Source organism: Eulemur rufifrons, chromosome 19 (genome assembly GCF_041146395.1).
Source record: "Eulemur rufifrons isolate Redbay chromosome 19, OSU_ERuf_1, whole genome shotgun sequence".
Classification (NCBI taxonomy): Eukaryota; Metazoa; Chordata; class Mammalia; order Primates; family Lemuridae; genus Eulemur; species Eulemur rufifrons.
In genome coordinates this window covers 57,180,914-57,203,190 of record NC_091001.1, presented here as the reverse complement: position 1 = coordinate 57,203,190, position 22,277 = coordinate 57,180,914, and the positions used below count along the sequence as shown (strand labels likewise).

The 22,277-nt window shown below is 51.8% G+C and overlaps 5 protein-coding genes across 7 annotated transcripts; 2 read left to right on the top strand and 3 right to left on the bottom strand.

Annotated features, from left to right (window-relative positions):
- Window positions 1–362: 362 nt before the first annotated feature.
- INO80B (INO80 complex subunit B) lies at window positions 363–3,239 on the top strand. The gene is made up of 5 exons (XM_069493931.1): window positions 363–450; window positions 681–873; window positions 1,097–1,215; window positions 1,385–1,554; window positions 2,625–3,239. Exons 1-5 carry the CDS (start codon window positions 393–395, stop codon window positions 3,153–3,155), a joined length of 1,071 nt encoding a protein of 356 aa, XP_069350032.1. The 5' UTR covers window positions 363–392; the 3' UTR covers window positions 3,156–3,239.
- Window positions 3,240–3,625: 386 nt separating this feature from the next.
- On the top strand, window positions 3,626–6,156 carry WBP1 (WW domain binding protein 1). 2 transcript variants are annotated; one of them, XM_069493932.1, is made up of 5 exons: window positions 3,832–3,950; window positions 4,279–4,380; window positions 4,906–5,008; window positions 5,136–5,312; window positions 5,486–6,140. In XM_069493932.1, the coding sequence occupies exons 1-5, from the start codon at window positions 3,882–3,884 to the stop codon at window positions 5,944–5,946; spliced, it is 912 nt and encodes a 303-aa protein (XP_069350033.1). In that variant the 5' UTR covers window positions 3,832–3,881; the 3' UTR covers window positions 5,947–6,140. The 2 variants fall into 2 exon arrangements, with proteins under 2 accessions (XP_069350034.1, XP_069350033.1); XM_069493933.1 differs by lacking the exon at window positions 4,279–4,380 and having other exon boundaries at window positions 3,626–3,950; window positions 5,486–6,156.
- A 174-nt stretch (window positions 6,157–6,330) lies between these two features.
- MOGS (mannosyl-oligosaccharide glucosidase) lies at window positions 6,331–10,146 on the bottom strand. The gene is made up of 4 exons (XM_069495325.1): window positions 9,598–10,146; window positions 9,189–9,415; window positions 8,508–8,704; window positions 6,331–8,275 (listed from the first exon to the last, which is right to left on the bottom strand). Exons 1-4 carry the CDS (start codon window positions 9,947–9,949, stop codon window positions 6,544–6,546), a joined length of 2,508 nt encoding a protein of 835 aa, XP_069351426.1. The 5' UTR covers window positions 9,950–10,146; the 3' UTR covers window positions 6,331–6,543.
- A 1,383-nt stretch (window positions 10,147–11,529) lies between these two features.
- MRPL53 (mitochondrial ribosomal protein L53) lies at window positions 11,530–14,833 on the bottom strand. The gene is made up of 3 exons (XM_069494446.1): window positions 14,544–14,833; window positions 14,331–14,443; window positions 11,530–14,230 (listed from the first exon to the last, which is right to left on the bottom strand). The coding sequence occupies exons 1-3, from the start codon at window positions 14,633–14,635 to the stop codon at window positions 14,097–14,099; spliced, it is 339 nt and encodes a 112-aa protein (XP_069350547.1). The 5' UTR covers window positions 14,636–14,833; the 3' UTR covers window positions 11,530–14,096.
- An 89-nt stretch (window positions 14,834–14,922) lies between these two features.
- Window positions 14,923–22,101, bottom strand: CCDC142 (coiled-coil domain containing 142). Of its 2 annotated transcripts, none has more exons than XM_069494443.1 (9): window positions 20,969–22,101; window positions 20,609–20,695; window positions 20,393–20,530; window positions 20,130–20,260; window positions 19,943–20,056; window positions 16,811–16,925; window positions 16,368–16,545; window positions 16,045–16,244; window positions 14,923–15,929 (listed from the first exon to the last, which is right to left on the bottom strand). In XM_069494443.1, the coding sequence occupies exons 1-9, from the start codon at window positions 22,029–22,031 to the stop codon at window positions 15,673–15,675; spliced, it is 2,283 nt and encodes a 760-aa protein (XP_069350544.1). In that variant the 5' UTR covers window positions 22,032–22,101; the 3' UTR covers window positions 14,923–15,672. The 2 variants fall into 2 exon arrangements, with proteins under 2 accessions (XP_069350544.1, XP_069350546.1); XM_069494445.1 differs by having other exon boundaries at window positions 20,381–20,530; window positions 20,969–22,068.
- Window positions 22,102–22,277: the final 176 nt, after the last annotated feature.

The window sequence follows — 22,277 nt, the reverse complement described above, 5'->3', positions numbered from 1 at the left end:
TGAGCTCCTCAAGGCCAGGGGCGATATTCATATTCCTCTTTGTATCCTCTTAGCCTAGCCCCCTGCCCTTGGCCCGGAATACACGATCACCAAGCTGGAGTGTAATAATTGACTGGCCCACGCTGAGTTCTGGAATCTAGTGTGGGGAGGCGGAGCGAGGGGAAAGCCATGCCCCTTTGGGCGGTCTCGGCCTCAGAGGACCCGGAACTCTTGTTGAAAGGATCGTTGTTTCTCAGGGAGGCTTTTTGGCCGCAAAGTGTGCCCCGCACAAACATGGTTGCCACGCACCGGAAGTTCCATTATTTTGCTGGAGGCAGTTCTTCCGCGGGGCGGAAGAGGCGTGTCTGTAAGTGTGCTGACCGTTTCCAGTCCCCCTTCCTTGCAGGACCCTCATGAGTAAGCTGTGGCGGCGCGGGAGCACCTCGGGGGCTATGGAGGCCCCTGAGCCGGGTAAGTGTAGCTAGATCAAGCAATTTAGGCCTTCTTAGAAAAGAAGTTCCTTTCTCGCTCCTTGGAGCTTCCAGGGTACTTCGCCACAAGTGGGAAGGAGAAAGGCAGTGCTGTTGTTATGGTAACAGCTAGTACCGCGGGTAGGGTGGGATCCCTCAGGGGTTATTAGGTTATTCCTGGCTTCCCCTGCCACCCTGCAGCCGAACACTCGACAGGCCCTCCTTCCGCAGGGGAAGCCCTGGAGTTGAGCCTGGCGGGTGCCCACGGCCACGGAGTGCACAAGAAGAAGCACAAGAAGCACAAGAAGAAACACAAGAAGAAACACCATCAGGAAGAGGAGGCCGGGCCCACGCAGCCATCTCCTGCGAAGCCCCAGCTCAAACTTAAAATCAAGCTGGGCGGGCAGGTCCTGGGCACCAAGAGGTGAGGCCAAGAGGGTCAAGGTTTTACTTGGGGAACTTTAGGAGCAGGCAGAGGTAGAAGTTAGAAGCCGACTGGGCTTTCTAGAAGACAGAATGAACACTGTGACTTCAGAGCCCAGATTTAGGCAGCAAAAACCCAGGAGGGTAGGGAAGACTGGATGTAGCTACAGAACAGAAGGAGGAGACACTTGCTCAGTTTACAGAGTAGTATTGCTTCTCTGCAGTGTTCCTACCTTCACTGTGATCCCAGAGGGGCCCCGCTCACCCTCTCCTCTTATGGTTGTGGATAATGAAGAGGAACCTATGGAAGGAGTCCCCCTTGAACAGTACCGTGCCTGGCTGGGTGAGAAGGATCTGGAGGTGGGGAAACTGGGTTTCTCCTTGTATCTGGCTAAGGGAAAGAGGCTGTTCTGAAGTGGGTTAGAATTTTGAATATCCCAGTATTAACTTGGCCAAATTAGGGTGTTCCATCTGAACAATTCTGTTTTTCTCTCTCCAACTTTCCTTCCCAGATGAAGACAGTAATCTGTCCCCCTCCCCACTTCGGGACCTGTCAGGGGGGATAGGGGGTCAGGAGGAAGAGGAGGAACAGAGGTGGCTGGATGCCCTGGAGAAGGGGGAGCTAGATGACAATGGAGATCTCAAGAAGGAGATCAATGAGCGGCTGCTCACTGCTCGACAAGTAAGTTGGTTCATTGTTTATTCACTCACCAAATATATAGAGTATTGAGACCTTTCCATGTCCTAAGCACTTTGCTTGGCAGTGGGGATGTGAGTGGTGGAAAAAAGACAGGCAAGGTTTTTGTTCTCATGGAGCTGGTATCCTAGTGTGTGTGTTTGGGGGAGGGTGAATAAGTACTTTCAAAAAGCTCTATGGTTTGTGACAAAATAAAATTGAGTGATGAAATAGAAAGTGGCAGCAGAGAGACATTAGATAAGGGTAGTCAGAAGGCCTCTCTGAAGAGACGTTTCCAGTGCTAGAGGAGCTTTTCAGGCAGAGAGTACAGCAGGTGCAAGGACCCTGGGACTGGAACATGCCTAGCAGGGTAAAAGAGCAGAAAAAGTGTGGTTAAGCCACCAAATGGCTGTATGCAGAGAAGTGACAGATTTCATTTACATTTCAATAGATTACTTTGGCTTCTATGTGAAAATGTCTTTGGTGGTAAGGGACAGAAACAGGGAGACCAGCTAGGAAGCTGGTGAAGTAGTCAGTTGAGAGATGGTGATAGCTTGAACCAAGATGAAAGTGGTGGAGATGGAGAAAATCAGATGAATTCTGGGTATATTTTGAAAGTAGATAATTGTCGGGAGGAGAGTGGATTAAAAAGGAATTGAATATTGTGTGTTAAAAAAAAAAAAAAAGAAAGAAAGAAAGAAAAAAGAAAGGAATTGAAGTTATCCCTGAGTTTTTGGCTTGAGCAATTATCCAACTGGTGCTTATCTTATTGAGATAAGATTAACAACCACCGCCCCTTCAGGGAGAGGTAACAGAGTTTTGGTACACAGGGCAGGTAGGTAACATTACTGATGCCTTCCCCCTTGAGAGTCAAGGATCTAGAACTGAATGTCAGGAGACCTGGGGGGAGGCAGTATGAACGGTCCCTAAGGGTGCTCATTAATAACCCTTCTCCCAAGGCCTGTGCTGCTCAAGACACTGCCTTCCATGTCCCCTCTTCCCCCTCCCCCGATCTTGCAGATCACGCCTTTCTTTCTTCCGTTTTCAGACACCAACCCATCTCTGTCTCTCCCCAGCGAGCCCTGCTCCAGAAGGCGAGGAGTCAACCTTCCCCGATGCTGCCGCTGCCTGTGGCAGGTGGCTGTCCAGCCCCCGCCCTCACCGAGGAGATGCTGCTGAAGCGCGAGGAGCGGGCACGGAAGCGGCGGCTGCAGGCGGCGCGGCGGGCGGAGGAGCACAAGAACCAGACTATCGAGCGCCTCACCAAGACTGCGGCGCCCAGCGGGCGGGGAGGCCGGGGGGCTACACGCGGCGAGCGGCGGGGAGGGCGGGCCGCGGCCCCGGCCCCCATGGTGCGCTACAGCAGTGGAGCCCAGGGTTCCACCCTTTCTTTCCCACCTGGCGTCCCCGCCCCTGCGGCATTGTCTCAGCGGCCATGCCCATCAGGCCCTCCTCCGCGCTGCTCTGTCCCGGGCTGCCCCCACCCGCGTCGTTACGCCTGTTCCCGCACCGGCCAGGCGCTCTGCAGTCTTCAGTGCTACCGCATCAATCTGCAGATGCGGCTGGGGGGGCCCGAAGGCCCTGGATCCCCCCTTTTGGCTACTTAAGGCCCTTACCTAACCTGGACTCTGCGCCCTCTCCCTTGCCCCATTTTCAGTGTCTTCCCCACCCTATTAAATTTCATCCGGTGCTTCGGCTTGAACAGAATTGGGGGAGTGGGATATGGGCAGACTAATCTCCAGTATACACATCTTGCCCCGGTCGGAGCTTGCGTCGACGCCTGCGGCTTGGAAAGGGCCCTATTGCGCCCAGACTCGGGCTGACTTTAGGGACCCCGCCTCTTTCAGCTGGGATTACCTGGCGTGGTCCGGCGTTTGGCGTAATGCCGAAAATATGGCTCAAGCCAATCAGCAGGAACTTTGCTCTTCTGCAAGGCTGTTCGTTGGTTGATAAGCCAAAGCCGGTTCTGTTGTCCGTATTGGCTATTGTCGCTGTCAGTCAGGACCGGGTAGAACCTTACCCCACTCTTTGTCTGTGCAAGCTCTTGTTGTCTGGGAGAGCGGCGGAGGCGCTGCTGCAGATTGGTCACGGGGAGAAACATCTGGTCTGTTCTTATTGGCTCTCCCGTCGAGGGCGATGGGGATTGGTAGGACTGGGCGGTCTGGGTCCCAGTTGGCGGAGCTCTCCCCGGATGGAAGCTCCGGCGGCTGAGTGATGGTGGCCGCCGCGAAGATGGGCCGGGCAGGGACCATGGCGGTGGCGGCAGAGGTGGCAGGGGCGGGGCGGCTGGCGGTAGAGGAGGCTGTGGTCTTCAGGGGGCTGTAGGTGGAGGCATGGCTCGGGCCAGCAGCGGGAACGGCAGCGAGGAGGCCTGGGGGGCACTTCGGGCACCGCAACATCAGGTATCCCAACAGCTCCAAAAGCTTATCACGACAGCCATTTATTTCTCTTTCCCCTTTCCTTGTCCCTTCCTTTTGGGGGTGGGAGCGGAACTTAAGGAGTCAAAGGTACTGTGAAGTTCCTAAACATGTCCCTTCCACTCTTTGTCTAAACTTTGTAACGTAGATGCAGCTGACTTTGCCTGCAGTCTCATAGACCCCATCCCATCGCTGCAGTGGAAGCTTGCAGTGACTCTCCAGTGACCAGAGGCATAGTGAGGCCCCAGGGAGGCTCCCTCTATCTTGCAACAGTTATTTGTGATGTTTTTCTATGTGCCTATTGTCACAACAGAGTCCGGCAGCGTCTTCTCTTGAGGGAGCAATTTGGAGAAGAGCTGGAACCCAGACTCGCGCCTTGGATACCATCCTTTATCATCCACAGCAGTCCCATCTGGTTGGGAGCACCACTCTGAGTCTCACACTGCCCCTCCTTTACCCTAGGAAGCCTGAGACAGAGGGGTGGAAAGACTCAGCTTGAGGTTGGGGAGCAGTGGATCATGTGGGATGATGAAAGCATTTTAGCTTTGGAAATGACCTTAAACGCCTACCCATTGTCTGAGATTTTGAGATGGCTTGGACTGTTTCTGGCTGTTGCCAAAATACTCCCCTTAACAGAATGCACCCTGAGGTGCCAGGCTCGAGTGTGAAGGAAGTCTCATATATACAGAACTGAAATCTCCCTCTTTGTATGTTTACATTTGTGTAGTTCTCTAGACTGACTTTTGCTATTCCAAATCATCTTGCAAGTTTACAGCCCTTCAGATATTTGAACACTCCTCTCAGCATCCCCCGCTCTCCCCATCTCTCCAAGCTGAACTTGGTTCACAGGGTGGGATTGTGTATGTGCTTGCAGGAGGTGGGGGTGGACTGTGCCTGGGGATGGAACCTCCCTTAGCTCTAAGTGCTTCCTTGCCCCCAGCTTCGAGAGCTGTGCCCGGGAGTGAACAACCAGCCCTACCTTTGTGAGAGTGGTCACTGCTGCGGGGAGACTGGCTGCTGCACCTACTACTATGAGCTCTGGTGTGAGTCTCCAAGAGGGCTATTCGTAGGTCCCTCTGCCCACCCTTCCTTGGACCTCAGGATTCCAACCTTCAGGGACCCTTCTCTGCATGAGAGGTGTCTAAGTTACTCCCTCCTCACCTCTTGCAGGGTTCTGGCTGCTCTGGACTGTCCTTATCCTATTTAGCTGCTGTTGCGCCTTCCGCCACCGACGAGCTAAACTCCGGCTCCAACAACAGCAGCGGCAGCATGAGATCAACCTGCTGGCCTACCATGGGGCATGCCATGGAGCTGTCTCTGCCCCTACTGGTTCACTGCTTGACCTTCGTGAGTGACTTGAGGCTCTAGGCGTGTCAGTAGTGGCCCCTCCTAAACCAGGATCCCAAAATCATCCCACATGCCCTTTTCCAGACATTTCAAAGCACCCTTTTCCCTAATGCCAGAGACTACCATCCCATCCCTGGTTGCCTTCAGCCAACCACGCCATTCTCTCCCTGCAGGCCTCCTCAGCGCCTTCAAACCCCCAGCATATGAGGACGTGGTTCACCGACCAGGCACTCCACCTCCTCCTTATACTGTGGCCCCAGGCTGCCCCTTGACTGCTTCCAGTGAACGAACTTGCTGCTCCTCTGCATCCAGCTGCCCTGCCCCCTGCGAGGGAACAAATGTGGAAAATGTTTCCTCCCACCAGAGTGCCCCCCCTCATCAGGAGGGTGAGCTTAGGGCAGGGGTGAGCCCTGCCCCCACACCGCCCTCCTGCCGCTATCGCCGCCTGACTGGTGACTCGGGTATTGAGCTCTGCCCCTGTCCTGACTCCAGCGAGGGTGAGCCAGTCAAGGAGGTGAGGTCTAGTGCCACCCCACCAGATCTGGAGGACCACTCCCCATATGCACTGCCCCCAAATCCTGTACCCCAGGTCTCTTCCATGGGGCTGGCTTCCAGTGAAGCGGACGTCCCATAAGTAGTTTAGGAAGGGTGGGTGGGTTACTTGCCCACCAGAAACAGCCCTGGTCCCAAATCCTAGGGTTCTCTTTGGTCCCGCCCCCCCCCCCCCAATCTGCCTGAAAGGGCTGGAGCCCTGAGGAGAGGGGCAGTATTTGGGGGACTGTGCTAGCTCTATCCCCCAAGACATACACAGGAGCCTTTGATCTCATTAAAGAGATGTGAACCAGCCATTTGTGGATTTGGGTGGATTAGAGCTCAATTTACTGCTGTGCACTTGACCTGACTGGGTTTGAAGGAGACATGTAACAGCCATTTATCCCATCTTTCCTGATGACAGCAGGCATCCCTGAGGCATGGACTGAGCCAAGACCTCTTGGTGCAGCAAAACTGGCAAAAGCAATAGAGTTTGGTGTTTTTTCCATTTTATTTAGAAAAATAGACTCTGAATTCACATTCCCCCTAGGGTTGTGTAGGCTGACAGTAAAGAGACACCTGAGATGAAATGAGGAAGGTTTGAATTACTGGTATCTGAGGGGCTCGGGCAGAAGCCAGAGACCTTGTCCCTCCAGATCCAGAGTGGTATGAATGACCTGGCTCCTCTCTCATCCCCACCTCAGTAGTCTTCGGCCATGGCCAGTAAGACAAGGCTCGTCCAGCCCTGGAAAGGGCGGCAGCCCATGCCCCGCCCATCCCGGTCACTGTACTGCTCCCACAGGAATCCTGTGGCCTGATACTGCCGCCATACATTGCCCACCACATTAGCCCGGAGCTCACTGTGGAGTTTGGCAGCCCAGGCCTGGTGGGGACCTTCCAGGTGGCCATAGTGGTGGAGTGCGCCCAAGGCCAGGTAGTTGACATTGAGCCACACAGCACCCCGCCAGTAGGGAGGATCATGTTCTGAATTGCGCTGGCCATAAAAGGGGCTAGAGGCTGCAAGGGAGCGTAAACCAAAGGGGCTCCAGAGATGGCGGCTGTCAGCTAGAATGTCCAGCAGGGGTCCAAGGCGGGGTGACTTGGGGTCCAGCAGCCGCAGCAGCAAGGGAAAAAGACTGACATAGCCCAGGGCATCCACATGTTGCAAACGAGGCTGGGGTCTGCCCACCACCCGAACCAGCCCCTGAGGGGGCCTAGGCTTCAGCTGTACAGCTTTTGTGTGGTTCCCAAAGTCTGCAAAGAACCCTAGCTCTGGGGCCCAGTGCAGCTCATCCAGACTCTCCTCTGCCTCCAGTGAAGCTGCCAGTGGGCCCAGCTCAGCAGCCACCTCAGCCTCCCCCAGATGTTCTGCCAGCCGAGTCAGCACACGGGCACCTAGTGCCACCCAGCATCGCAGGTCCAGGTGACGCTCAGTGACTGAAGGATGTGAAGCCCGGGGGTAGTCATCCAGCCCCGAAGGCAGTGTCTTGGGGTTCAGTAGGGTTGGCAAGGCTGGGTCCCGGCCCCGCCAGCGGTAAGATAGTGGTACTGGCCCTTCCTGGCTCTGGTGGAGCCAGGAGAACCAAGCGTACAGGCGAGGGAAGGCCTTTTGGAGGAAGGCCAAGTCAGCAGGGTCACCACTCTGTAGCATGTGGGCTACAGGCAAAAGTAAGGTTGGGGGGTTAGCATGAGCTGCCCGCTGAACCAGGAATTCTGGAGGCACCCGGGCTCGGGCCTCATCCCCCAGTACCTGCTCCCGCCCAATCCAGCCATCAGCATTGAGCAGCCCCAGCCAGTGGCCTAGGGCTTCCCGGGTGAGGCCAGGATCCCACCGCTGTACCACCAACTGGTGAAAGCCCTCATCCCAAAGGAACCCCCGTGGGAAGAATGACCGGGAGGGCACAGCTGTGAAAAGAGGGACAGGTGGAAAGAGGGCTGGGTCCACCTTCTGCTCAGACCCTTCCACCCCCATGTCTGGCAATACCAGACCCTGTCCGTAGAAGTAGCCAATCCCACCAAGGAGGCCACTGAGGGCAGCCTGACCCAAAGCCTGCTCCTCAGGGGTCAGCCCCTTCTCCTTCAGCTTGAAGGTCTTCTCAAAGCGCTCTCTAAAGGCTTCAGCATGGCTCCCCAGGGCCTGGGTCAGTAGGCTGCCTGCCAGCTGCTCTAGGGCTTGGTTTCCTTCTGCCTGGGCACTGCCTGATTCAAACACGAACTCCAAGGAAAAAGGGATTTTTAGTGTCACCTGCTGTACCAAGAATTGCCCTTGCCCACTTGGGCCTCTGTCCTCCCACTTCAGAGATCCTGGCAAGCCGAGATAGCGCTCAGGGGAGGCTCCTGGGGCCCGATGCTGAAACCAGCTATTTAGGCGACTCTTTACCATCTCTGTCAGCAGGGGCAGTCCTGGGTTGGAGGACCAGAAGACATTGTAGCTTGAAGGGAAGAAGATAAATAGGAAATATTGTTCAGGGGAAGGTGGTGGGGATTATAAAGAGAAATATGAAGTGATCAGGAGTGAGGTTGAGAGGTCTTGGGCAGGGGACATGGGGACTGGTGAGAATGGAAGTAATTGGTGGAAAGGAGGTATGGTAAGGGAGACAGAAATCAGGCTAAGTAATCATCCATACCACCCCTACCACCACCCCACACTCTCTACCCTGTTACCTGCCATACTTCGGGGCAGTATCCCCTGGACTGGTTGGTGGCATAAGTGTAAAGCGGAAGTCACCAAGTTCACTGGTGTGCCCATTGATGAACTTCAACTGCCCCTTGGTCCCAACCTCTGGTAGCAGGACTTCCTTGCCATCTGTCACCACATAGAAAAACAGGGAGACCAAAGGGAGGGCAGAGGTACCTGAGGCCTGGGTGACAAGGAGGATAGAAAAGAACAGCATTATATTGACATTCTCTCTGAGAATCAGCCTTAGTAAGGGAAAGGAGTATCAGGCAGCAGTGATATGGTAAACAATACACGGATGGCAGTGTTGAGGGTCACTGAGGGTAAGCAGGTACACCCAGTGGGATGAGATAAAGAGTCCTGCACAAGGTTCTCTGGGAAATAACAGAGTACTTTTGTTCTATGTCCTACATTAAGAACTCCACACAGATTAATTTAATCCTTACAATCCTGTGAGTTAGGTGCCATTATTATCTATGCACATAAGGTAATAAAGGCTTAGAGATGGTAAATAAAGATGGTCAAATGGGCAATTTAAGGCAAGCTTTAAACCAGGCAGCCAGACTCAGAGACCCTGCTGGTAACTACCACTTCATACTGCATTCGTTGGCAGCAAGGGAAGGATGGAGGGAGTCTGGACTGAGGAAAGGGTGTCCTGAGGCCCTGACCTGAGGCTCTACAGTCACTCTCCAGCTCCAGTCCCCTCCGTGCTGACCCCCAGGCCTCTTGACGAACTCAGTCGTGAGCCTTAAGGCCCCATCCTGGATGTGTTGCCGCCCGAAGGAAAGACCGTCATGGAACTCCCAGCCATAGGGACCCACGCCGTCCCCCTGCTCACACGTGTGCCTGAGCTTAGGGGTCCCTGGGGTGGTGCCCTGCTGCACCCACATCAGTCCTGGGGGTAGAATGGCCACGTAAGTCAAAGAGAGCAAGGGACCTGCCCCTCTGGGTCTCCGAGAACTTCAGGGTCATCCCTCTTCCTAACTCTCCTGATTGACTCCTTCCCCACCCTTGTTCTGGCTTGAAGCTGGGGCGCCCAGATTAAAAGTCCGCCTGCCCGCCCCTGGACCCAGTTACCGGTGAGGAGGGGCTTCGGGCTGCGAGTCTTCATGCCGAAGTAGACATGAGGGCGGTAGGTTCCCCAGAAGAGGTCTGGAGCCACGGCAGGGCTGGAGGAGTCAGGGGGCAGCGCAGGGGGTGCAGAGTGCAGCGTGACCGCCCGCCGCGCACGGTGCCACGCCAGCATCCAGCGCCCCGACAGGCCCAGAGCCAAAGACAGGACCACAACGGCCAGAGCCACTCCCCCAGTCGCGCCACGGGCCCCACCGCCCCGGCCGTCCCGTCGCCCGGGGCCGCCCCGAGCCGCCCTCTGGGCTGTCCGCGCTCCATCTGCCGGCGCTGCGCGGCGCCACCGCTCGCCCCGAGCCATCCTGACACAAAGGTCCGCGTTGCGGGAGGGACCTCCAAGAGGCGGCAGTGAAACCCGGGTCCTGCCTCGGCTCTCTGGCTCGTGCCCCTCACCCCGGCAACCACTATCCCTGCAGCTGCACCTGCCGGCCCGCGCTTCCTCCTCCACATCCGCCTCCCGCCGGAAGTCCCGCCCCGCCACGTCAGTTAAGTACCCCCCCCCCCCCGCCCGGAACAGCCGTCGCTGGTGTTGGCCTAGGGTTCGTCACCCGGGTCTGCCTCCCAGACAAGGCTCACCGGGTCTGCGCATCCCATCTGGCGCGCTCATGGAGTTTCCAAGCTGGTAGATAAAACCAATCTCGTGTTGGGCTGTTTTTCTTTCTTTCTTTCTTTTTTTTTTTTTAAATAACGACTATGTATTACGAACCTAAGAACTATTCCAAGTGTTTTTACATTTCACTGCTCCGCCCCAAGCAGGTGGCAGATTCCGTGGCCTAGGAGGGACAAATAACTTGGCCTTGGCCACAGAGCTGGGCAGCTCTGAACCCAGGTGTGTCTGAATCGGGCTGGATCACTTTGCCCACACAGAGTGCCTTCTTTCCTGGTGGAGTTGAGAGTGCAGGAGTGGCCCCAAAAGGAAGCCTGGGGTCTGGTTCCAGCTGTGACTTCAGAGTTATATCTCCACTGAGCCTAGAATTCCTTATCTAGATGAACCCTAAAAGGACCATAATGGTGGTGCACGTACTTACAGAAGGCATTTCCCCTTACACCCCAGGAAGCAAAAGAGCCTAGGGAAAGGATGACTTATGTCCAGGTCAGAGAAGACTGTAGGAAGCACGTAGCATCCGTACCTCAGGTTTGCCTAGAAGAGTCAACATTACATTTGATGACAGTTCAGAAGTGCAACTTAGATTCTTAGTTACTAATTTTTCACCAACAGCCCAACATTAAAGGTATTTTCATAAAGTAGAAGCCCATCCCTTCCTAAAAAAAAAAAAAAAAGAAAGAACAAAAGCCCTAATCTACAACTTTATGACCCCTGGCTATTATCACACCTCTCATTCAAACTCATTACATAAAACTAATGCTTTATGCAACATGCCCACTTATATATTTCACTATAATCTCATTTCTAACCCTACTGTCCACTGGTAGACTTTTTGCTCATTCAACAATCATCTTTTTTAAATTTAAAATTAAAAAAATTTTTTTTTATAACAGCCCAGTGTAAAAAAAAAAAAAAACAATTTTTATTTTAGTGGACTTGGGAATAAATGGTATTTTACATGGATGAATTGTATAGTGAAGTCTAGGCTTTTAGTGTACCCCTCACCTGGACAGGGTACATTGTACCCAATAGGTAATTTTTCATCCCACACCCACCTGAGTCTCCAATATCCATTGTCATTCAACAATCATCTTCTGAACAAACCCAGTGATCAGTCCTGTTATCTTTCTTGCTACTATTACACTTGTGCACATCACTATTGTATCACTTGTTACATACTTGAGTTTCATTATTAATCTTTGTGTCTCAATACTAAGTTATAGGCACAAGGTAGATGCTAAATATTGATAAATCCAACAAATGTTTATTCACTCTGTATCACATTACACAAGGTCCTGGGGACTTAGAGAAAACAGCTCTAACCTAAGATTCACAATCCAGAAGCAGAGTGTCAGTATTTAATCCATGTTGAACCATCCCCATTTTTACAGATGAGAAAAGAGTGGTTAAAACTGGCCCAAAATGACATCCAGTCTTCCCCATGGAGCTGGGGAACTGAAATCCAAGTTGTCAGTGTTCTTTCAACTTTAGAATAGAGTAAGGCCTCTTAGATAATAGCACTTACTATACTCCCAGCAACTTGTAGGCACTTTACAGATATTAACTCATTTAATCCTCTCAACCATCCTATGAGGTAGGTACTATTATCTCCATTTTACAAATGAGGAAACAGGCACTGATGGATTAATTTGTCCTAAGACACACAGCTACTTAAGGGCAGAGCTGGGATTTCAGCTCAAGGTAGTAGTCTGGCTCTTTACTACACTATACTGCCTTGTGGTCGTTTTCTTTCGTAAACAGGGAGAAGAAAAACAGTCTTTTGAATATAGCAACCTTTTAGGCAGGGAAGAGGTATAGTAATGCTGTACGAGGGTCATGAGAAATGTATTCGGTAAAGTACACAGCAGCCAATGTCTAACATCTAGAAATCTTTCATTGCCCAGGTGAGCATTTTTTTTTTTTTTTTTTTTTTTTTTTTTTGAGACAGAGCCTCACTCTGTTGCCCTGGGTAGAATGCAGTGGTGCCATTGTAGCTCACTGCTACCTCAAACTCCTGGTCTCAAGTGATCCTCTTGCCTCACCCTCCCAAGTGTAGCTGGGACTACAGGTGTGCACCACGATGCCCAGCTAATTTTCTATTTTTAGTAGAAATGGGGTCTCACTCTTGCTCAGGCTGATCTCAAACTCCTGAGCTCAATCAATCCTCCCACCTCAGCCTCCCAGAGTGCTAGGATTACAGGCATGAGCCACCATGCCCGGCCCTAGATGAGCTTTCTTGAGTTCTTCTCTAAAGCAGTGATTTCAACCACTTTTTTCCCCCTAAAACCCACAGTAAAAAATAATTTTGTACTGCAACCCAGTACATGCAGATACACACAGATATACACACATTTATAGTATATATGATTATATTATATATTTCCCAAAGGAATACTTCCCATTCCATGTGCCAGGCACTGATAATTTTTATTCTATTTTACTTTATTTCCCCCAAAAAGGCTGATTTAACCCCCTAAATAGATTTTGTTACCCACACCAGTGAATGCTGAACACTTTAGGCACTGTTTTCTGAAACAGGTAGTAGTGGGAGATAAAACCAATCATGTACTTTCGAAAGATAAAAGTAAGCAGAAGCAAAAATGATTTGAAAAAAGCCCTAGTGGGAGAATGCAATAATGATAGAGGAGAGAGAATGGGAATGGAGAGATCATTTCAGGAACTTTTTAAAAAGACAGAATATTCATTCTGAACCGACTGATCAGATATGCAGTGAAAGGGAGAGGGCAGAACCAGAGAGAACACTGTGGTTCCAGCAAATTAAAAAATAAGAAGAATGAGGAAGTTGGGGGGATGGGGTGGGAGGTAAGTATATGTGTATATAAGATTATAAATTCTGTTTTATTATATTTATTTATTTATTTATTTATTTTGAGACAGTCTCGCTCTGTTGCCCAGGCTAGAGCACCGTGGCATCAGCCTGGCTCACAGCAACCTCAAACTCCTGAGCTCAAGCAATCCTTCTGCCTCAGCCTCCCAAGTAGCTGGGACTACAGGCATGTGCCACCACGTGTGGCTACATTTTTCTATATATTTTTAGTTGTCCAGCTAATTTCTTTCTATTTTTAGTAGAGACGGGGTCTCGCTCTTGCTCAGGCTTGGTCTCGAGCTCCTGAGCTCAAACGATCCGCCCGCCTCGGCCTCCCAGAGTGCTAGGATTACAGGCGTGAGCCACCACGCCCAGCCCTCAATTCTGTTTTAGACAAAGAGTGTTCGTGGGATTTGGAGGAAACTGGTAGTAGGTAACCTACTATGATTACAGCACATAAATTGGAATTAAGGAACATTCATTCCATTTTACAGAATTAGGGATTAGAATGAAACAGAAATGTAGAGTTTAACCCCAGAAAAGGCAGTTCAAATTATGACAGAATATGAGATGCCTCAGAAAAAATAAAAAGAGAATAAAAAGGAGAATGAGGGTGGTACACCTTTATGGTTAAGAAAAAGGACCCAAGAGGGAGAAAGGTTTCACAAGTACAGGGTGAATTAAGAGTGGCAGATGCTACTGAGATAGAAAGACAAGGACTGAGATAACAACACTCAGTCTGTCAGTGTTTTTTTTGCACTGGATTTGATAAATAAGAGTAAGAGGTACCTTGAGTAAGTGGTGGGGGAGGCCAAATTCAAAAGGGTTAGGCAGTGAGTGATGGTAACAAAGTAGGATAAATTCAAGTTCGTCCACACCCCTCGCAGTCTTTGTTTTTGTTTTGCATTCTGTAGCCCTCCAGATAGTGATTTGAATAACTAAGGCAAGCTCTTTTTAAAGAAGATAAGGGTCCTAGTCCAGGCTACAATCTGCTTGTTGGTCTCTTCGGCGCTCTCAGCGCCCAATATCAGCGCCCGGCTTGTCCCCACTCCCCGCCGCGGTCCTGGCCCGGATATGGGAGGCGAAGGCAGTGATCATTTCCAGAGCGGTGAGGTGGGCGCCGCGCATAATCAGGCGATGCCCGTCTCCTGCGGAAGAAATAAACGAGTCAGGCTCCGGAGGACTGCAGGGCTGAGAGGCGCAAGGTTGCCTGTTGCCCCCTCCCGCCCGTCTCCCCACCAAGCCCACCAAATAGCACGTCCACGCAGGGCTCGGAGCCGTCGTGCCTCACATCCGCAATTACAGAGCAGTTGAGATTGGTGGAGCGGACCTTCTCGCTGCTGACCGCCTGGAGAAAGGTTCTATGGGGGGAAAATGGCGTGAAAGACCAGCTGAGGGGGCCAAAGCCCAGGCGAAAGGTACGTGTGCCTCTTCCCGCTCCCACCCTCTTCCCCCTCATACCTCGTGGATTCCACGTTGTTCTCGAAGGGGCAGAATTGAACCCGAACCTGCTTAACTGACCGGAGGCCAAGCCGAGCCAAGGCGGAGGCCATGATTACCTCTGCCCCGGAAGGACTCACTTGGGCGGAAGTGCAACCTGTACGGCAGGCTGTGATTGCTGGGCTTGGCTTCCGCAGCCCGCTGTCCTCTGCGCTGTAGAAACTTCCGGCCGCCAGCCGCCGTGCGGGCCCTTAAACCCTCGCTCCGGGGCCCGAAGAGGAGGAAGGCCGGGAGGGAGAGAGGTGGTTTCGGGACAACGCACGGAGGGGCCCAAAATTATTGGTCATTAAATACTACCTATCATTATTAGTCCTCTTGTACCACGGTTAAGACCATAAATAAATAGTACGAAAACCCCTTTGCACAAAAATATATCCGTTTTCTGCAGCCTCTTCCCTTCCCTATCTTGCTGTGCCTGATTTAGGTTAACGTTATCTTAAGTCCTGGCCCCTTCCAAGGAGAGAGCACTACCCCACAACAGGGATTATCCGCCTACCAGGAGGTAAACCCCATTCAAGTAACTGAAGCGTAAGCATGTCGAACACTGAGTAACCAAAACTTAAAACTGAAGGTCCTTACAGCCCAATATTCTCAAATGACTAAAAACAGTAATGGGGAGGGAAGTACAGGGTAATATAGCCCTTGGGACTGATTCAGAGGTAGAAAAGTCTATTCCACCTTATGATTTAACTGTTGCTTAATTAATTTTTTAGCCTAGCTCCTGGGACTTACTGAAAGTGGCATCTAGCCTCTCTGCTCTCTATTGCTTTTCCCTTTCCCTATCCCCTGAGATCTAACTCTCTAGCCCTTCTCCCACTTCCAGCCCTTAGATGCCTTCACTGCTGGGGCTGAGCCTCCCAAGGATGCTGACCTTCAGCTTCCAGGCTGTGGTTTTGCTCTTTACTTTGGATTCCAGGTGCTGAGATCTGGGATTCGTAGCTTTAAGTCCAGGCTTCGTGTCACTTGTGGTTCTCAGGTTTGCTTTCTTTCAAGCTCCCAATTCTAGGATTCTTTAATATGCAGTTCTAAATGTCCGGCTTTTCCAGCTAGAGGGGGAGTTCTGACTTTCTGGCTCCTGGTCCCAGGCTCCTTAAGATTCAGGACTGGTCCCCAAGCACGAAAGAAAAGGCAAGTGCCAGCTGGGGCGCTGATGCTGCCTCAGGGCAAGCCATGCCTGCTGATTTCCCACCAGGTAAACTTCAGGGCTAGGGCCCCCTCCCCTCAGTGTGCTTAGCAGCTGAGCTGTCTGAGCTGGGGATGTTCCCGGCCGAAGGGGTGTCTCCAAGTTCTCCAGGCTGTTGAGGCTGCTGCTGGGAAATTCTGTGGTCTGGACCTCATTACAAGCACCTGGTAAGGCAGGAGTGGAAGGTAGGTGGCCCATGGGGATATGCAGAAGCCAGATCAATGGTGAGGATGGAATGTGGGTCACACAAAGCAGTGAGGGAGGGGGAGAGTGACTCACAGCAACAGAGGGGCCTCCTGTGGACTTGAGACTTGGGCAGGGGCTGCTGCAACAGGCACAGCAGAGCCCCATCCAGTTGCTGGAAGATGCTGAGCATAAGCAGAGTCTGGCGAAGATCTGGGGACAGGCCCCACCGCTCTTCTTCCAGTAACTCCCTGACCACTCCAAAGTCTCGTCTGAGCTGTAGTGCCCCCTGCAGGCTGAAGGCCGAGGTACAATGTAGCCACTTGACCCTCCTGCCTCTTCAAACTGCCCTGCCCCACCTATCCCCTCCCTTTCCCAGTTCCATTCATCCCCCTGCCACTGCTGCCTTTTCTCCCCACCTGAACCGGATCCCATGGGTAAGGATGTGGTCAAGCCAGGCACCCAGGATGGCTGTCAGAGCCTGACTGAGGGCAGGGGCCTGGGCTTCAGGTGGCAATCCCTGCAATCCCTGCAACACAGGCTCCAGTATGGTGCGGACCACTAATCCAGCATACTCACTAGGAACACGGGGAAGTTCTGGAGTGAGAGAAGAGAAAGAAAGGACAGGATATGAGCCCATGGAGATTCATGGAACCCTTAAATGGAGTGTTTGGGAGAATAGGGTAGGATTTTTTTTTTTTCTTTTTTTTCCCCCGCCCCCCAAGAGGATAGGATTTTGGAGGGAAGGGCACATAAAGTGAAGACAAGGATGGAGACAGTGGAGTGGAGCCAGAATCTAGAGGGGCTGGGACACTATTACCCACTTGGGGTCCTGGAAGAGGAAGCTGGGATGAGGATTTACCAGGACAGAGACGAAGCCGCCAGTACCGACCCCGTGGCATGTGGATCTTGAAACCATGTATGGCTTGTTTGTGGCATTCTTGAGAAAAGAGACTTAGTGACTTTTCAGGCAGAAGCTGTGGGGATAAGGAGAAAGTAAAAGAGGCTTGTCAAATTATGACAATCCTCTAAATCTGAAATGTTCAACCTGGCATCCATAAAACCCCAGAATTGTGTGCATAATTGTGTAGGCCTGCCCTGGGCATTTTCTAAGGAGAGATGCCATAACTTTCATTGGGTTTTGTAAGAGGTCTGGACCTGGACCCAAATTATGAACAATTGCCCTGGGATTACCCTGCTCTCCCCAGCTTGGTTCAGAGGATGGAGGTTCAGAGGATGGAAAATCCTTGAGGTCAATTTTATTCTATAGGAATTTTAAATAGGAAAAAAAGAGACTACCTCCCTTCCTCCCACCCCCAAATACCACCAGTATTCAAAAGTACATGCCAGAGAACAGAGAGTGGCTGTGCATGATCTGAAGCTGGGCAGAGGCTGAAGGAGGAAAGGAGAATTATAACAATTTTCTGCTTATCATCTAGGAAAGGAAGGCAGGAAGTATATGTAGACAAGAAGCAATGACAATTTTAACATTCTGAAATTCAAGAACCTTTGGAATGTGCTTACATTGAATATTCTTGACAGCCCACTCCAGAGCAATATAAACCATAAAGCAAGAAAAGGCCTAAATGCTGGTTTTGTTTGTTTCTTTGGCTTGTTTAATAGGTTTTGTTTTGGGAGGCAGACAACACAGCAATAAAGAGGGTTTCTGCTCTATATCCCATCTTGGAGGAGATAAATGGGGTTAATGGCAGCAGTTCTATAAAGAAAAAATGGATGCCAGGGAGCCTGAAGAGAGGAAAGGCCTGCAGGGCCAGGCATGGGGTGGGACCCATGTGACTCCTGGCACATCTGACAACAGCCTAAATCCAGACTCTTCCTCTCTTCTCTAACAATCCTGAATCCCTTCTCCTTCCTTATTCGTGCCAAGGAAATTACCCTTTTGTCCATAAACATTTGTTAGGCACCTGTGTACTCAACACACTGAGGGAATACAAGCTATACAGTATGAGACAGTATCCTTCTCTCTCTCTGTCTTACTCTCACGTTACAGTCCAGCTGGGGAGAAAAGTCACAATGCCTGACTTTTCTTTGTCATCTTAGTACTGTATGTGCTGGGGCACCCAGAAGCTCAATAGTACAATCACCAGGCAGACAAGCAAGGCATGTAGAGTGCTCTGCACAGGGTTTGGTTCACTGTCCCTGTCCCTTTTGCTCTGTACTCACCTTAACTATTAAGAGCCAACCTTTCACCCTGCCCCTACAGCTAGATCAGATTTCCGTCACCCTCTTCACTGTTCCCTTCTGCTCTTAAAGTGACTCCCCATCACTCATGAGACAAAGTCCAAATTCTTGGGGCTGGAGTTCAGTGCCCCCCACAATTTGATGTCAACTTGCTTCTTCCTCCATCCCCCCCACCTCACCCCGACACAAACACACGACACAAACACACGGAAACTCTGCTCTGATCAGGCCATCTCTCTACTGCTCCCTCAAAGATCTATGAACTGCCCACCTCCAATAACCCTGCTGCTCCTCTGAGGCTGCCCAGCCACAGGCCCTGTATGGAGCCTTCTGTAAACCACATGCTCACCATGGCCTTCCCTTCTCAGGGCTCCCACGACCATCACTGTCTGCCCTCCTCACGATGAATCTCCTTTGGGGCATGCTGAGTTTAAGGAGACAGCAATACACTGAGGTAGAAATGCCCAATAGGCAGATGCTGGACAGAACTCTGGGAACCAGAAAGGAGTTCACAGCATCAAGACACTGGTAAGCAGGAATGCAGAGAGAAAAGCAGAGTCAAGAACTGAACTCTACAACCATGCTCCTATTCAGGGCAAAGAGGAGAAAATTGGACAAGAAGAAAAAAACAAAAGAACAGATATCTTTCATAGTAGGGATAATGTGCAAAATGGAGAAAAATTAAAATAGAAGTGTAATAGCTTTATTCATAAATATACAAGAAAAATCTTAAACAGCCAAGTATGGATGAAGGTTACCACTGTGAAAAAGGAATCTGGTGGGTTGGGGGGCAATAGAGCACTATTTCTTCATTAGAAATCTTATAAAATACTATTCTATATCACTTTTTAAACTATGGACATGCATTATTTTAATAAAAATATAAAACAAAAATTGAAGTTTGTTTTTTTTTTTTTTTTTAGACAGGGTCTTGCTCTGTCACCCGGGCTAGAGTGCAGTGGCATCATCGTAGCTCAGTATGTCAAACTTCTGAGTTCAAGCAATCCTCCTGCCTCAGCTTCCCATGTGGCTGGGACTACAAGCCTGTGCCAACCACACGAGGCTACTTTTTCTGTTTTCTGAAGAGATGGGGGGGGGGGTCTCACTCTTACTCAGGCTGGTCTCGAACTCTTGGCCTCAAGTGATCCTCCCGCCTCAGCTTCCTAAAGTGCTAGAATTATAGGCATGAACCACCACACCTGGCCCAAATTAAACTTTTAAAGAGCACAGAAACATACTGAAAACTGGTAAGTAAAGGGAAAGATGCAGTTATTTATCCTGGTTTTTTTTCTTTCTCTCTCTCTTTTTTTTTTTTTTTTTTTGGCAAATAAAGGTCCAAACAAAGCTACTGATATGTTTTCCTTTATAGGAATAATCCAACTAATAAATGAAGAATGAAAGACTGACTTGGGATGTCACCCCTTTGCAGCCTCTAATGAAATAATGAATCTAGGCATGACCAGCTGTTAACATACAAAATGAGAGTCTGACATTATGGGGGTGGGAGGGATATATAGATGAAACAAAATTGACCATGAGTTAATAATTGTTAAAGGCTCAGTAATGGGCATATGGGGGTCCATTATACTCTTCTCTCTACAATCGTATATGTTTGAACTTTTCCATGGAAAAAAGTTAAAGAGAATAAAAAATAAACAGGACAAGAAAAGATACATTTAGGAGAGACTCCAAGGAGATTCTAAGTTACTGAGATGTTCCACTTTCCTCCTTCCACAGTTGGCACAGAACAATTGTGGTCTTAAACTGCCAGTGTCAGGGCCCCTGTTCTCACCTGGATCTGTGCAGTCAGCTTCTGGATCTCCAGGCCCAGCTGCTGCTCCATGTCCAGAGCTGAGCTTTCCTCTGAGGCCAGGCCAGACAGAGTTTCTGCCTCATCTAATAGAAGCTTTGGGTGGAAACAGGGAGTGAGGGCTCAGCTCAGCCCATGCTCCTCCCCTCCCCACTCCCCAGCCACTCACAGGTAAGTCCTTTTGGATCAGGAGCAGGAAGGAACCTGGGGCCCATGTTGCCAGGTACTGCTGAGCTCTGCCTGACAACCAGAGCAAGGTAGTCTGCAGAGTACAGAGCCCCAGGGCGATGGGTGCAGGACCTGGGGATGGGAGAAGCAGAGTATCTTAGGGGTCATGGAGTGGGCGGAAGCAGACTTCAGAACAGAGTGAAGGAAAAAGGGATATCCTCAACTGTTCTGTACCCCAACCCCTTGTCTCACCTGGAGACCGACAGAGGATCACTCGGGACCTGGGTTCTCGAAGGGCATCCAAGAGAGGAGGAAAGAGCTGTTGCAAAAGTTCAGCAGTACACGAGGATGAGGGAAGGCTGCTCTGATCCCCAAGAGCTGATCCCAAGGCCTGGCAGAAACCTGAGGATAAGGGTGTAGTCCAGTGGGGGGAAGGGCAACCTGGGACTTGTATCACCCCCAATGCCCCTTCCTTCTCACCTTGGTCCCAGCTCCAGATAAGAGACTGATGAAGTAGACTGTGACACAAATAAGTCAGCTCCTTCTCACACTCCTGAGGCAGGGATGCTAGTGGGAGAAATGACTGGAGCCTGAAAAGAAGGCCTCACTTTCCACAACCCCTGTCCCCTCAATGATGGGGCAAGAGGGGAGGCTTCCTCCAAGACTCAAGACTGGGGTGGGAAGCAGGACTTTGCTTTGAAAGGCCAGAAGCTATAGTCTAAACCCAGAGAGTGTTCATCCTAAAGGGTTTTTTGCCATCAAGCTGGCAGGTGAGGGAGCTGACTAGGGGGAGGGAAGAGACCCCAGCCTTCCCAAACGCCCACCCAGGCCATCACTCACCCTGACCCAGTGCCTGACTCAGCTGTTGTGCTGCTGCCCTGAGGTCCCTCCAGGGTCCCAGATTTAGGTTCAGACTCTGAGCGCAAGCTCCCCACAGCAGGGTCCAATATTGGCTCCACAGGGCTCCGGCCCCTCCAAACCCCAGGCTACTGCCGGCTGAACCAACCACTTCCCCTACCAAGCCCAGCAGTCCTGGTAGCAGCTCCCGCTCCTCATGACAACACATGCGGAGCTGGTCACGCAATCCCGATCTGCCCAACGCCTCATCCAGCCGACTTGCCACCTGGCAACCCCGCTCCCCTGTCAAGAGGCGGAGCACACGGGCAAGGGGGAAAGGACGCGCAGCCCCTGGGACGTGGCTCATGGCTTTTCCCTGCAGCCCGTGGTAGGCGGGAAGTGCCAGTAGCAGCTCGGCGAGTTGGGACGACAGGCGTGGGCTGGCAGGCGCCCGTCCCAGAGCGCGAAGCTGCATCTCGATGGCAGCATCCAGGCTCTGGGCAGCTAGTCCAATGGGGCGCGCCAGCAGTAGCGACTTCAGAGTCTCCCGAAAGCTGATTCGCAGGACTGCTCCTCCGGAAAGGTGAAGCTGCAGGTCGCAGCACAGCTGGAGCAAAGAGCTAGGGCCGCAGGACGCAGAGCCGGGACTCGGGGTCTTCAGGAGGCGCACGGCCGTCTGCAGGAGGCGGGCGCAGTCCCGGGCTCGGAGGAGCTGCTCTCGCTCGTGGTGCAGCCGTAGCAACACAGCCCGGAGACGCCTTAGCACGGGAGGGATCGGGCTGCCCGCTACGGGCTCTCCTCTCCAGTCAGCAGCAGCAGCCTCGTGGTCCTCGCCTGCGTCCTCCAGCAACCATGGCTGCCCTCCTGGAGCTCCGCCGGTCCGCGGGTGCAGACAGGGGATGCTCCTGGCAACCGGTAGCTTTGGCCAGCCACCAATCTCCCCGCGAAGAACGCCCGCCCGCCTTCCCTCCCACTGCTCCTCCCCAGCGCCCCCGGGTTGCGCCCACAGCGGGGAAACGGTAGCGAGCGGAGGCAGAAGGCCACCAGAGCGAGACGCCTGGGCCATGGGGCGGCAAGTCCAGAACGAACCTAACGATTCCCACTTCGCCGCTCGCCCCAACGCTCGCCGTAGCCGGAACTCCGCCCCATCCCAAGAGCCGTCTTCTCCTCCCCCGGAGCCGCGGGGACCGTCATGGACTCTCTGGCGCTCCGTAATTGAAGGCTTCAGCCCCTAACAAAGATGGCCGCTTACCCTGCCCTGCCCCGCCCTTTGGCCGGTATCAAATACTAACTAGACTGTGTTTCACTTTCG